Source organism: Cnephaeus nilssonii (genome assembly GCF_951640355.1).
Source record: "Cnephaeus nilssonii genome assembly, chromosome: 9".
Taxonomy (NCBI): domain Eukaryota; kingdom Metazoa; phylum Chordata; class Mammalia; order Chiroptera; family Vespertilionidae; genus Cnephaeus; species Cnephaeus nilssonii.
The window spans coordinates 25,703,876-25,719,691 of NC_137080.1; the positions used below are offsets into that span (position 1 = coordinate 25,703,876).

At 41.7% G+C, this 15,816-nt stretch overlaps 1 protein-coding gene across 6 annotated transcripts in view; it reads right to left on the minus strand.

Moving 5' to 3' along the window:
* The window catches only part of NHSL1 (NHS like 1), a 203,063-nt gene that overhangs the window by 30,003 nt on the left and 157,244 nt on the right, over window positions 1–15,816 (minus strand). For all 6 annotated transcript variants that reach the window (XM_079781099.1, XM_079781101.1, XM_079781102.1 and 3 more), the window contains exon 3: window positions 1,207–1,331. In XM_079781099.1, the coding sequence (XP_079637225.1) occupies window positions 1,207–1,331 (125 nt within the window). The remainder of the gene's footprint in view (window positions 1–1,206; window positions 1,332–15,816) is intronic.

Below are 15,816 nucleotides of genomic sequence, written 5' to 3' on the forward strand. Positions count from 1 at the left end.
TTCTGTAATAAAAACCTGGGTCCAATCTTCATTAGAAAACCAAAAATTTAAGGTAGTAATTTTCTATTTTTGAACAACTGTTATCTACTTTTTTTCTCTGATGTTACTTATTTGAGAGAGGATAATAAATTTTGAATAATGTTCTCCAAACAATAAGACTTTGATGTATTGACCTAAATTCCACTGAAATTTCTTAGGTTAATTTAAAATGGTTTCTAAAGCAAACCCTGTTCATCAAACCTTATTTGTTTAAGTAATTTGTGTCAGTCAACATTCCTTAATAAAAACGAAATATAAAACTACGGCCGAAACCGGTTTGGCTCAGTGGATAGAGCGTCGGCCTGCGGACTCGGGGGTCCCGGGTTCGATTCCGGTCAAGGGCATATGCCTTGGTTGCGTGCACATCCCCAGTGGGGCGTGTGCAGGAGGCGGCTGATCGACGTTTCTCTCTCATCGATGTTTCTATCTCTCTATCCCTCTCTCTTCCTCTCTGTAAAGGATTAATAAAATATATTTAAAAAAAAAAACAACAAAAAAAAAACAAAATATAAAACTACGTAAGTTAAAAATCTCCATACATTTTTATTCTTCCATGTGCATTTAGTACTGAGAAATATATTTGTCTTAAGTAGTTTGCATGTATCACAAAAGATGGCGTGGGAAAAAGGAATGCAGATATGAAACAGCATCACGAAAGCGAATTGCCCAGCGCTGTAATATTAAGTAAAAGCACTGCCCGTGCTGGATCTACCTAAGAGCATTGCCCACTTGTGAAACAATGGCTTTTTGCTGCTATCCTTAGAGCTCTTCTTTGTAATCTCACTAGGTTCTTGGTCACATGAAAAAAGCAAAACAACAGAAATAACATACTTTATTTCTTCTACCCAAAAGAGAGTATTCAAAATGCACAAATATATATGCTCCTTTAATAACTTGTTTGGATCAGGAACTTCCCGCCCCCCAGGCTAATTTTAGCCTTCGAGAAAACTTACGAAGATAGTACTGAGAATTCCTTGTGTACCCTTACCCAGTGTCCCTTAATGTTGATGTGCTGCAAAACTATGGCACACTAATCAAAATTAAGCAGTTTACTTGGGATAATGCTATTAAACTAAAAAACACACACACTTTGTTCTAATTTCACCAGTTTCCCCCATTATATCCTTTTTCTGTTCTGGGCTCCCATGTTGAATTTGGAGACCTTACCTTCTGATCTGTTTCATCATCCTCATCTTGATACTCATCGCTGGGTGGACCGGAGCTGGCGAAGGTGGGTCCCTGGGAGTAGTACTGAGAGCTCCGGTAGCCATCCCGCCGCAGCTTATCACATTCTGCAGAGGGCACAGGACGGCGGGGAGAAAGGGCGTTAGGAACCAGGGTTTCTTTACTCCTCTTTATTTACCGTTTCTGGTAACACTTTCCTAGGCATAATAAGACTTCAAAATAATAATAATATTAAAAATGAAATGATAAAAATGACTAAGAATTAGTATAGCAACTACTACTACACACTCCATGCCATGTACCTATACTTTGCAGGGACCACCTTCAGACCCCACAGCAACCCTCCGTGTCAATTTCTGACACACAACAATTGCTTATGTAATTCCACATCAAAACCCACGAGCAATCCTCGTGCTGGGCTTGTTTCCTAGACTCATCAGCTGGAAGTGGCATGAGAAATCACTGGTGATAATGCTCTCGTTTGTAGTTCTCATTTTAACTTTGCTGCCAACCAGCCTATAGTTATTGTGCCGAATTTAATATGAAGCTGGTGGCAGTCTGAGGTGCCTGACAGTCCACAAAGGAATGCCTGGCACCACCGAGTGGCAGGTAAGCAGGAAGCCTGATGCCCTGGATCACAGGGGGACTGAGGACCCCACCACTGGCTGCTTAGAGACTGGGCATTGTCTTCAAGGAGGACCATTGCGCTAATTACTGTCATCAGTGGGGGAGTGCAGCAGAGTTCCAAAGGCTTTTTAAAACCCCAGGAGCTACTAGGTGGGCGTGGCTCAGTGGTTGAGTGTCACCTATGGGCCAGGAGGTCACAGTTTGATTCCTGGTCAGAGCACATGCCAGGGTTGCAGGCTCAATCCCTCGTAGGGGGCGTGTAGGAGCCAGCCAATCAATGATTCTCATCATTAATGTTTCTATCTCTCTCTTCTCCCTTCCTCTCTGAAATCAACAAAAATATATTTAAAAAATAATAATAAAGCCCCAGGAGCTTTCCCATTTCTAGATGCCATCTTAGAGGAGCATTTGCCTTGCAAAAGTATTTGCCACAGGGTTCCTTTAAATATCCAGCTTGCTAAAGCAGTGCCAAATGTGTGTGCCTTTGGAAAAGTTTCCTCTTTGCACAGCTTTACAAAGCCATGTACGTAAAAGCACAGAACCAAAGTAGGCCATCTTCAGAATTCTTTTCTAACACTGGGATCTATGATTCTTTTTCAAAGAGGAGACAGTAGTTTCGTTCGTACACGGATAAAAATTCTCCAACCAGGGAATAAAAAAAACCTCTCCTTAGCTACCACACAGTGGGAGTGGAAAGTTTCCAATCCCGGGCTACAAATCAGAGTTTTAAAAAGCCCACTGACAGAGCCATGAGGATCTTTTAGAACAATGGTCGGCAAACTCATTAGTCAACAGAGCCAAATATCAACAGTACAACGATTGAAATTTCTTTTGAGAGCTAAATTTTTTAAACTTAAACTATATAGGTAGGTACATAGTTATTAACTTAATTAGGGTACTCCTAAGCTGGCTTTTGCTAAAAACTCAAGGGGCCAAAGAGCCGCATGTGGCTCGCGAGCCGCAGTTTGCCGACCACTGTTTTAGAATGCCAGCTAGCCCTGGCCAGGTGGCTCAGTTAGTTGGAGCATTGTCCCATACACCAAAAGGTTGTGGGTTCGATTCCAGGTCAGGGCACATACCTAGATTGGGAGTTCCACCCCTGTTCGGGGTGCCTATAATCAATTGATCTCTCTCTTTCTCTCTCCCCCTTCCTTTCTCTCTCTAAAATCAATAAACACATCCCTTGGCGAGAATTTAAAAACAAAACACAAATAGAATGCCAAACTAACTTAAAAGTGCATATGTAATCAAAAGATAGCTAAATATTATTACTTAAGTCACTATGGGATAAATAATTTGTGGGCTGAGCTGGCAATCACTCTTACTATTGTGTAAAATGGAAATTAAAAAAAAAATTTCTCAAACTTCCAGAACACACCTTATTTTTAAATGAGTATTTAATTCATGCTAACCTAACTCTTTTCAGTGAAAGATATTTTCACATTTTCTCCAATATTTGACAAATTTTCTATAAAAATAAATAGTACAACCAGAATCTATATGAGAGAGATACTGTTACATAGAGCATAATTAGTAGTTTTCAAATGTTATTCTATGCAATTTGGGGATTCTATAAATTTTTTTCTTTAACTACCTTAAAGCTAGATTAAAAAAACAGTAACACTCAAGCTCAATAGTTTTACATTTCATTAACGTGTACTACTAAATTAACTTTTCTGTGGTCCTACAAAACCGGAGTCTCCTAAGGATTAAGAGTGCACCTTGTAAAACACACTTGTAAAAACTATTACCACTTGCAGCTACTTAACATGTAATTCAAATACTTGCCAAACGAAACAAAATACAAAGTGAAGGCCAAGGCCCCTTTAAATGAAGTCTTTCTGTTCAAAAGAGTAGTTTTCCCCTCACCAATTGACCCTGTAATAAGTATGTTTGAAATGATAAAATGTTATTGTTTTAAGAATCTGCATTGCATATTGGATACCATGTCAGGTAATGTTTGAAGAAGATTTCTCTTCAAGGAAACAAGGACTCGCGAACTAGATCATCTCTAAAGCTGCTATTAGTTACGATATTCTCGAGAAGAATATTAAAATGACAAAAATGACCTGACACATGTTACATCTTAAAAGGCCAAAATATTGGAAAATTATTATTCCTATGCTATAAGCATAAAAGTCTTGCAATTATTAGTACTTCTAATAATAAACGGTGTGACACCGTTTGACCCTAGTTTGAGACAATGCCTCCTTTTATATCAATGAAGTTTATGCCACAGAAATGTTTAAATAGTAATATAACAAATAGTAAAGGATATCAAATGAAAGTTGATATTGGGTCTCAGACTAAGCTAGGCAGTATAAATTTATGGCAGATCACCAATATTCGGAGTCTTACAAATTTTCTGAAATCTAGTAAACTCCTCAGTATCCATTGTCATTTATCTTATTCCAACTCTAGGGGGAAATGTAGGAAAATTTCTCTTGTCAAGTTGCAACAGCTCTCAGTTTCTAAAACCGTGGCTTTGTTCATTAAAAACCGAGTTTACTGTCTATAGAGTGAGATATAAGTGCAAGCCATCATGAATAAACAAAGACTTTTCAAACACTCAACGGAGTAACTGCAAGGCAAAGCAGAATTTAACGCGGGGTTATGCCTGCGACTCCAGGCTAGAAACAAGATACTAAATGTAATAGAAGATCTGTCTTTAACGCATGCTCCTCCTGCAACAGAAATTAAGAGTAAACCCCGTTATTGTTCTCTCGGTGCTGCCTGGATAAAGGTGTCACTGTTCGTTGTGCCCTCTGGTTTCCCAACCGCCAATTTCCTCCTCCTCCCTTACCTGTCAGATTATTTTCTTTAGTGCAAGAACAATGAACAAACATTTCTTGGGAGACCAACGTTTTCAATATAGAAGGACAAAAATAATGTCACAGAATGAGATGGTTATCTAACCATCCCGGGAATTTAATGCTGCTCTGGCTTCCAAACTTTCATGCAGTAACGCAGTTCTTCAGGCTTTTCGTTTTAATAGTTTAGACATGGTAAGAGAGTCTCCTGCAAGCAGCTTTAACGAGTTATTTTCCAAATAATTTTCTCTACTGGAAACTCCTGGTGAAGTTCCACTTTGTATGTAATGTTCTTTAATTTGTTGAATCGGCCACAATAAACTAGAATATGCAGCAGATACAGAGTTCCAAAATTTCAGGGGCTTAACACAACCAGGAGATTCTTTGCTGCATGCTCCCCTTATCTCCTCATCCAGGCTGAGCTGGCAGGGGCTGTGCTCACCACAGTCACTCAGGGACCAGGGGCCAGGCAGAGGGAGGCTCCTCCCCCCTCCCCACTTGTGCTGGGACAATCTGCATTTCACACCTGCTCTAGGAACCTCTGCCAAAGGACCCAGGGGTTATTTCCGCTACTATTTCTTTAGACAAAACAAGCCCCATGGCCATACCTACCTTCACAGGGGACAGAAAGAGAATCCTGCCTCATAAGCAAGGGAGAAAATGAGAATATCCAAAAAAACAACTCTCATAACTCTTCCAAACAGAGGAATAACACTGAATCAAAGATTTCCCAGATCCCCGTTACCATTCTCCCAACACTTACTTGATGTTTTATTTCCCACCCCTGAATGAGGCTGAGAGGCTTTGGGTGTGAAATATGCAACAGTAATGAGAGACTAACCCTTTGTGTTTCAGGAGGCTGACCACGGGGCTGGGGAGAGGGCACTGCATGGAGGAGCCCCTTGAATGTCTGGAATCCAGACAGACCTGGCACCACTTATACCTCTGAGACCTTGTGGACATTTTCGCCTCCTGGAAACTCAGGTTCCACCTCTGTAAGCCGGGACGTCACTCCTCCTGCCTGGGAAGCTGCCGTGTGAATCATTCAGCAGCACAACCCCGGGGCGCTGCTGTCTGAGGGGAGACTAGGTGAGGGTAAGCCGGAACTTGGCACAGACTGCTCGCTCTATGTGGCAGATGCTCAAACACAGCCACTGCTGGCAGAATATACCACGGAAACCATAACTACCTCAAACTCTCCCACTTTTAAATGCCAGTAAGCAAATCCATAACAAGATTTGCTTGGCTGCACAATTCTTTAAGTTTCTACCATTTTACAAAGCTGTTGTTTCCATCTTTATCAAAATACCATGAGGCTTTATTTTTTTCCTAAGGATGTACAATACCTATATCATACTGGGATTCTCGTACCGTCAAGAGCCTGGATATTTAGTTCTAACTGCTCTCAACCCAAAATAGAGCTAAAATATGTTAACTGATCTAACTGCAGAACGTATAGTCATTACTTAATTGTTTTTACATAACCTGAAGCCTCCTACTTACAGACATTTTGTATAGGAAGGGTATCAGCCAGGTGGGTGGTGAATGTATTTAATATAGCATAACTACTACAGCAAGGGCAGTATTCAGGCTCCTTGATCTGAAAGTATGTGTTAGGAGTTGAACTGTGTCCCCCAAAAAGAGAGGTTGAAGTCCTAACGCCCGGTATCTGTATATGTGACCTTGTTTGGAAATAGGGTCTTCCCAGTCACAGTTTCTTTCCATGATGCTCTAAGCTTCCTGCCACGGGAAACAGATATGTTTGTCTTATGAATTATGAAACCCAGGTGTCAAATTTCTGGTAGACCCAGATTTCCAAACTCCTATCCCAGTACTTATCCATCAGATTATCAAGAACATTTAAAAACCAGTTCTATTATATGTCTTTATCCAGGACCAGAGGACTAAGAGCACATAAATCTACAATCGTATATGTTTAGAAGAAAGACAATTTTAGTTCAACAGCTGTATTGGCTATTACACAGCTAAAGGATCAGGTTTAAGCTTTCAAGTAAGCACGCAGGAAAAATTTACTTCACTCAAATACTATGCTTTATAAATATGAGATAGCTTATTTTCTTAATAAAAATCAAACCAAACTGCATTTTAAAATAGAAGAGATTTACCTTCTAGTTTATGAACTTACTGGGTGTGGCAATACTGGAAGAGAAAAGGAAACCATATTGACACTGTAGTTAAGATTCTGCTTTGCTAGTCGAGCATATTGAATTTTCTAAAACTATATAGGTATTTTTCCTAAATTATTCAAAACGGTTGAATGTCAATATACTTAAATTGTCTTTAAGAATCAACAAATTATAACATAATTATAAATGGTCAAATGTTTAAATTATTCAGTAATTTGTAGCATATCAAGTGAATTGAAAAGCTATGTGAAAGCTTAAAGCACCATAGATTTAATATAGATCTTTTCAATGCATATTTTCCTAGATAATTTGAAAGCAATTTTAATGATAGATTCTAAATAAATATGCCCTTTTGTATTAGTATTAAATTGATGATTCATTATTTTCTCCCCTCTCCCCTTTAAGGTAATAGTTTATATGTAGTTATATAGGAACTAGAGGCCCAGTGCACGAATTTGTTCTGGGCGGGGGGTGTCCCTCGACCTGGCCTGCTCCCTCTCGCAATCCAGGACCCCTCGGGGGATGTAGCAGTCAGTGCACCAAGCGGCAGGAGGCCAGGGAGGAGCCCGAGCCAGGGCGGGGTGCCATGCCACTGGCACTCATCCCAGGTTAGGGTTAGGGTTAGGGTTAGGGTTAGGTTTAGGGTTAGGCTTAGGGTTAGGGTTAGGGTTAGGGTTAGGCGGTGCTGCCGTGGAGTCAGGAGAGGCTCCTGCCACCGCAGCTGTGCTCACCAGCCTTGAGCCTGGCTTCTGGCTGAGCGGCACTCCCCTGTGGGAGCACACTGAACACCAGGGGGCAGCTCCTGCATTGAGCGTCTGCCCCCTGGTGGTCAGTGCGCATCATAGGACTGGTCGGCTGGTCATTCTGGTCATTCAGCTTAAAGGTTATGTAGGCTTTTTTATATATATATAGATACCTACAATGACATAAGAGTATTCCTATATATGAAGCATTAAGTCCAAATTTATCTTCCAATAAATGCATATTTGAGACCATAAAACTACTTCTTCATCAATCCTCACGTCAATGATACTTAGCATCCCAAGCACCATCCTGTATAATAAAAGCCTAACATGCTAAGTGTCTGGTAGGCTGTTCAACCAATCAAAGCATAATATGCTAAAGATATGCTAAGGCCACCCAACTGCTCACTATGACGTGCACTGACCACCAGAGGGCAGAAGCTCCAACTGGTAGGTTAGCTTGCTGCTGGGGTCCGGCCGATGGGGACTGAGCGAGACAGGCAGGACACGCCCTGGAGCCCTTCCACAGTCCCTCCATGGCTGGCCAACCTCCTGCATCCCTCCCCAGCCCCGATCGTGCACCAATGGGGTCCCTCGGCCTGGCCTGCGCTCTCTTGCAATCTGGGCTGAGGGACACCCCCCGAGTGCACAAATTTCATGCACCGGGCCTTTAGTAAAAACATAAAAGGAAAAGGAGAAAATGTATGGCTTTAATGGTTAAGCCCAAGTCCCTCTAAAAGTTCTGAAAGTAAATATCTCCTCTCTTAATGGTGCATATAAGACACAATGTTCCAGCTGCTAGAGTATAATTTGCTTAACTGTGGGTAAGAAAGAGAGGGCCAATCAGGGCCAACTATCACCAAGTTCCCCCAAAGATACTGAGTCTCAATTTGCTCAAGAAACCTGCTAACAACACTCAGGTAATGAATGACAGCAGTCAAGAGCTCAAACTCTGAAAGTCAATAGTTGTGTGTTTGAATCCTAGCTTGCATTGCGCTAGGGGGGCTTAAGGGATATAATCCCACTTTCAAGGTACTTACAAATTAGCTGATGGATAAAGAAGTTCACATGGCAATTTCTGGAGCAGTGGTTCTCCAAATTATACCAGCTATGCCATCAGTGTTTATTAAGCACAACTGGGCAGCATCAACACAGAATTTAATGGGAGAGAGGCCCCAATGATATATGTTCAAGAAATAAGAGGATGAGGGAAGAGCAGGTGGGAGAGATTGAAATAGGGAAGATAATGTGTAATGCTCTACCAGGGTTATCTATCCAAGGAAACTGAGTCTTGGTAGACCTCTAGGGAAACTGACCAAATCCACATTGAAAAACTAACTAAATCATGGGCAACTCCCAAAAGATTTCTGTTCGGGTAGAATAGATGTCACAGGAAAGCTTCATTTTTCAGAGAAACCTCCCAGAAAAGGTTTGGGGGAGGAATAATGTAGAAAAGAGGAGATGGTGATGGAATGCCACCTTTGTAATAAATGGGTTTCTTTGCCAAGGACGGTGGGGATAATAAGGAGACTGCCAAATCCCTATGCCTAAGTTATTTTAGCACAATTCCAAATGACTTCTCATTCAATTTACACAGTGTGTTTGGCAAAATAAAGTGATCAGGATGGGGAAGATGGAGCATTAGAGAGAAAAAAACACATTGTGTCACCAGCTCAACAAACAGGAAATGAATTTATTCGTGCTGACTAATATATTAGCAAACTGGAAAGAGTTCCTTTTCCCTCACAGCCTGGGTCCAGTGATGTTAAACACTGCAAGGCCATCTCATTTTATGTAGAAGAGTTAAAAAAAAAAAAAAAGGTCATTTTGATTAACAATCTCCCTCCATAGCTAATTCTTATTGGAGTAGGAATACAAACCTTTCCCAAAAGTAAAGAATTAAGTATGAAACTTAAGGGGGCTGCATACAACTGTTAGCTTTATTTTTCATTGCAAACCATGGAAAGAATGACTCTTAAAAGGTTATCTGCCATTGCAGAAAACTAAATGTTAACATTTCTTCTCTTCACATACACAGATTATTTTAAGGAGACTTGAAGCACTCAAGCTGATTGAAGCTGAAGTGAAAGCTGCCTGATGCCCAGGATGAATGTGAGAGTCGGACGGGCCTGCCAGTTCTGGCCCAGCACCATCAGAGCACGGCCAAATGGGAGGTGATATCATTTCACTTTACAATGAAAAAGCCCTATCACTGGCAGTAGTGGAGCATCACCAAGGTTACTCAATATCAAATAGCCTGCAGAGATTCTAAACCAACATTAGAGACTTCAGTTGTTCAGTGAATGATAACAAACCTTATCCACAGTACCTTCAATGTAGCATTTTTATGCTGCCCTGGGTGAAATATAGAGGCCACTCAAGTTACTCACTTTATCAGGAATTAAAATAGAATTGCTGAAACAGCAGACTGGCTACAGACACAAAAACAAAACAATAAGCCTTTTGTTTAAACACTCCATAGTGCTTTGTTAAGACCTGGATCCTTTAAATGACTGTCTTTGCTGTTCTGTCTTTTGTGTGTTGCTTAGCATTTAAAAAAAAAAGGACACGTCTCTTTACCTCCTGTAGAAGCAATGAGTGTTCACCTTTCCTTTGCTCTTGCACCTGACTTCCTCTCACAGGTTACTAACTCCTCTTTCGGGGCTACCATGCTCAGAGTAGTCAGTATTACCAAAAATGTGGTGAGCCATCAAACCAAAAGGAGGAGTTCAACTGCCCCTTTGGTATAGTATTTCCAACCCATCAGTCCCTTATTTTTGTCTTTGCTCTTCTCTTTTCTCAACAGAGAACTCAATCCATTGTTTCATCTGGTTGGGCAACTTTTCCTGAGGACATAAATTCCAAAAGAAATACCTATATTTCTATATTTCTTAAAGTATTTGACAGCATTACCATTTGTCTTTGAAAAGCCAACCTAATCAAATTCACAAGCACTGAACGAGAGAGCACCAAATGAAAGCCATCTTTCTCATCAAAGAACTAGCATATAGTTTCCATCAAGCCTCCAATACAACCTTATGAACATCTCAACATTCTTTTGCGCTTTCTCCAATTCTGTTGAGGAGACAGAGGGTGAAACCTGACCTCTGCCTGCCTCTGAGCTCACTGCCTACCACCTCCTCAGGGAACATCCTCCCATTCGCTCTTTGTATCTGAAATCTCCCCTCCCGCTGGTGCCTTTCAACTACAACAGTGTTCTAATTGGCTCTGGTTCTTAAAGCAAGCAATAATATTACCTCTACCCTGCCACCTCAAAATACTACCCCTTTTCTCTTTGCTTTGAGAACTTTTACTTTATTTCTTAAAAATTATTTGGCATTCTTTTTCTGCTTGTAAAAATAATTCTTATCTCATGAAAACTGGCTTCTTCAATCCAAAGACTTCCTTGAAACTGCTCTCTTGAAAGGCCATGTAATGAGTTCAGTAGCCTCTTTTCAGACCCTCCCCCCATCTGTGAGCTCCATGATGACTGCCCAATCCTGATTTCCTCTCTTCTTCCCCAACTACTTTTACCAACTTCTTCCCAACCCCTAAAATAACCAGGCTCAAACCGCCCCCCCTCCGCCCCCCTCTCCAGCCCTAATCTCACTCCCACATTTTCACCAGTTGTTCTGTGGCTTTGGCTCTCATCTCTCCCGAGTTCTAGATGACCTCCCCAGGACCTGCACAAACCCAACAGCATTTATAGAAAGAAGCACGCACCAGGCTGTGTGCTGGGGCCACACAAAGGGCAAGCAAAGGTCCTGCTCCCAAGGATCTTGCTATCAGATGGAGAGATAAACTTGTAAACACAATTATGTAGCTTAGTTTAATGGAGGGGTCTCAGGTTCTGTGGGAGTGTGTGGAAAAGCATAGAAGGCATGCATCCAGGGTCTGCCCTGGGAAGTCCAGGAAAGCTCTGTGGGAACATGGGCACCCCACCAGGTTCTTCAAGGAGGAGCAGGAGTTGGACAGGTGTGAGGGGTTGTGGGTCAGAGGGAAAAGGAATGGACTAGAGCACGCTGTGAAGAGAAAGCCAGACAAGACAAGCTAGCATTCCAATTGGACCTTATCTTTACCTGTGAAGGCATGAGGTAAACAACTTGGGTGGAGGGAGAAGAAAAGCATGGGGATGGGAGAGTGTGTGTGTGTGTGGGGGGGGGTGGGGGAGAAAGGGTGATTTTGCAGGTGAAGTTATACTAACGGGCCAGGTCAGAAAGGCTGCCAGGTGCTGAGGAAATTAGGTTTTATCCTGTCAGTGATTAGGAGCTGATGAAGAATTTAACAAAGGAGAGGTATAATCAGATTTATGTTTTACAGACAACACCCGGGACAAGGGTGAGACTCAATGATGCCACCATCAACCTTGTACGTGAGTGACTCATACATCTATCTTATCTCCCTGGCTAGCTTTAAGCTTCGACAGGAAGCAGTAACGTCATTCATCTTTGACTCACCTACAATATCCAGCCCCATGCTGTCATTGTAGGAGCCACTGAGAAAATTTTTATGTCAACACAAACTCAGATTTTAGACAACCCAATTTATCAGGACTTATGCTCAGCACTAAATTATATTTTTGTGCCCAATAAACTTCACACATAGCAGTTAAGTACCAAGAGGCCCATCAGAATTTCAGAGCTTAGGCAGAAACTTGGAGATCATAACTTGTTTTGCAGAAGAGGAGGCCAAGTATAAAAGTGGGATATGATTTCCCAACGTCCCACGGGCTCCTGGCAGCACTGGAATCAGCGTTCTGGCCTCCTATCGCACCTTCTGGAACAGTTCATAACAACAGAACAAGGTGTCAATGCTGCTGGGTTAGAAAGATGAGACACTGCACCACATTCAGTGGCTTTTCCAGCATAACGCACCCCCACCCCCACACCCCCTATTTTAGGCCTGTCTTCCTTTAAACTAGAAAATAACTTACAATTCTATATGAATGAACATAAGTAATGTTTCTTACTTACAAAACATTTAAAGGGATGTTTCCTTAACCAGTGAGATTTCACCTTCATCTTTTACAAATCAATTTTACTAACGGATTCTTCAGAAAGAATGTAAGTTACGAACTAGGCAAAGAGTAAACTCCGCTGTAAGAGCTAAGTCATTGGTGTATTTAATATTTCCAAACCCTTATTTTCTTTTACTTGTCCCTTCTATAACCAGTACCTTTTTTTTAAATATTTTAAATGCACATATGGGGTGGGCAAAAGTAGGTTTACAGTTGAGTATGCAAAACACAGTTAATAAAGCTGTTGTAATAATCTAACCTGCATGTATTCTCATACAAACAACTGTAAGGCTACTTTTGCCCACCCCTGTGTTTTGTGGGGTTTTTTTAAATTTCTTTATTGATTAAGGTGTTACATATGTGTCCTTATTCCCCCATCACCCCCCCCGCCATTACCCCCACTCATGCCCTCACCCCCCTGTTGTCTGTGTCCATTGGTTAGGCTTATATGCATGCATACAAGTCCTTTGGTTGAATGGATCAACCAGTGGCTTTTTTTTTTAATCCATTCAGTTACCAATGACCTATCATAACCCTAAAGATAAGCACTAAATGCCATTAAGCGGAAACACGGTTATAGATATTAATGTCAGACATGATGTCTTATGATGAAGCTTCCTTTCTTTATTTCTCTTAAACTTATTTGAGTTTTAATGAAAGTGGGAATGAGTTAAGCAACTGTGAAGCCACCACCTTTCGGCATCCATGAGCTATTCTGCACTCCCTGTTAACTAGCTAAGGAAACCAAACCTTCCTTGGGCCTTTAGATTCCCAGAGAGAGCCCTGTCCCTACGACCCTTTTGAAAGCTGAGAGCAGCTGAAGAGGCATCGAAGGGACGGGCCCTCGGGGTCTGAGATCACAACAGGCCAGCATGGGCTGAGGCTAGAAACCTGATTTGAGTCCTCACATGGTCATCTGTAAACTGCACAGTAGCTGTAAACGAACCCTGTGGCTTCTATGGCCTTGGTTTACTCACCTACAAAAGGAAAAGGGGATTTATTACTCAGAGGCCCTTCGAGCCCTCTTCCAGCTCTAGCGTTCCAGGGGCTGGTGGGGAGTGGGGAGAAAGGCACCTTGCTCGTGTGGCCGAAATAACCTCAGTGTTAACTGCCTGTGGCTGTCACTATCATCTGGTGATGGTCCTGTGGTCTTCTCTCCCTCCTCCCCACAGTGTGTCTCTGGGGTATAATGGGTGGGAGAGAAAGCACCAGCTAAATCATGACAGCCATTTGGGAACGAGGGCTGAAATTTATAAAAAGTGTATCTGTATTCCATTGCACTTAAATTAAAATGCACCCCCTCCTTACCTCCACAAACTGCTTGCACTTTGAGATATTTTATACAAAAAGTTCATTTCATTCCCATGTAAGCAGATATTATGATCTTTATTTTACAGATTAGAAAAGCTCAAGTGATTGAAAGAACAAAGTCAAAATTAAACTCAAATCACATATCATCCCTACACAACAGAGTCAGGATCTGAACCTAGATATGACTCATGCACTTTTTTGTTGCTGTCAATCCTCCCCGGATTTGCTTTATAATTTATCTCTTAAGCTGTGCATGTTTTATGTATTTGTCTGTGCTATGTCGTAAGATTTTTAAGTGACAAGGGGAAAAATAGAGGAAGAATTCAATGTTGTTAGTACAAGGTGGGCAAAGCAGTTGTTCCTCTTGAGTGTGTGTGGAGTGGTGAGCAGATGTATCATCCAGGAGAGCGTGCTCTCAGTCAACAGCCTCAGGCTTAGAAAGGCTTCCCCCAGACAGGCCTGCACACAGTGCCACAGGTCCCCCAAGAGGAGTATCTACAGCCCAAACACAGGGCCTGGGAGAGCGGGACCCATGTGCCCAAGGCATCCAGGTAATTCAGCCAAGGCTCCTCATCAAATCCAGAACAGAAGTACTGGTCTGAGTCAAAGGAAACTAGGACCCTTCTTAACAATGAAGGGCAGATGCAGTGACCCTTAGGAAAAGCCTGTGTGTCAGGAATGTCAGAGAAACCTAGCTAACACCACTTGGAGACCTTGTCCGTCATTTTCTAAATATGTTTTTATTGATTTCTGGAGAGAGTGGAAGGGAGAAGGGGAGAGAGAAACACTGATGAGAAACACTGATGAGAAACACTGATCAGCTGCCTCCTGCACACCCCCTACTGGGGATAGAGCCCACAACCTGGGCATGTGCCCTGACTGGGAATTGAACTGGCGACCTCTTGGTGCATGGGACAGTGCTCAATCCACTGAGCTACACCGTCTGGGTGTTGTCCATCATTTTAAGAAAGGTGTACCATTTTCTAATGTTGAACAGGTTATTGGTGCATGCATGCATGCGCACACACACACTGTTTTTAATAACTTGGAACACAGAGTCATTTCTTTATATTGTAAATCCTCAACTCCTATATCTCTTGATATAATGAATGTAACCCGCTGACTCTGAGTTAACACAGGCCAGATTCAACATTCCTCCCTGTGCTCACACTTCCAATTCTAGAATCACAGAGCAGGCTGACCTGCTAAAATGGATTTTCTCAGGAAAGAGAGCTGTGACTAAAGAACGTTTCTGATACCAGCAACAGATGCTCTAGGAACTAATTCAGGCGGGAGTGTACACAGATACAGTAACTAAACTGCCTGTTAAACATACTGTGAGAAAGTGTGTTTACCTCTCTCCCAAGTTGGGCTTTTTGGGGATGGAGTCTTAAAAATGACATGGCTTTATTTCAGCCTTAATATGCTCTTAATTTTCAAATGAGGTCTACAAGTGTAAGAAATTAAATCTGAACCTTTCACTGAGCCTAGTATGCCCACCCCTTCCCCTCAAGTCCCCTTTTCCCACTTAATTGTGGCCCTTTTGATGAAACTAAAAAGTATCCAGATAAAAATCCAGTTAGGCAAAGGTTGCTCATCATCTCAGCTAACTCTGTTGAAGTTCATGAAGGGTTCAAATAACTGTTGTGGAGATTAAAAGGGTAGAATTCTTCCGGAAATTCAGTAAAAAGCTGAGTGAATTCTTTATGGATAATGGGATCCATTTTCAGAAATTCACTGTTCATTTCTAGCCAGATGTCCTGCTGAACCAATGATCAAAATACTGTTTTCACATCCCGGTACAGCAGGTCCTCTATTAGCGTTCAACAATGTTTCGTTATAATGTTTATGAGATACTGTAGGAAAGTAACTCTTGTTTGTAACAACTAGCCTATAAAATTGGTGTCATTAGATGTCATTTTGCTGTAGTGTCAAGT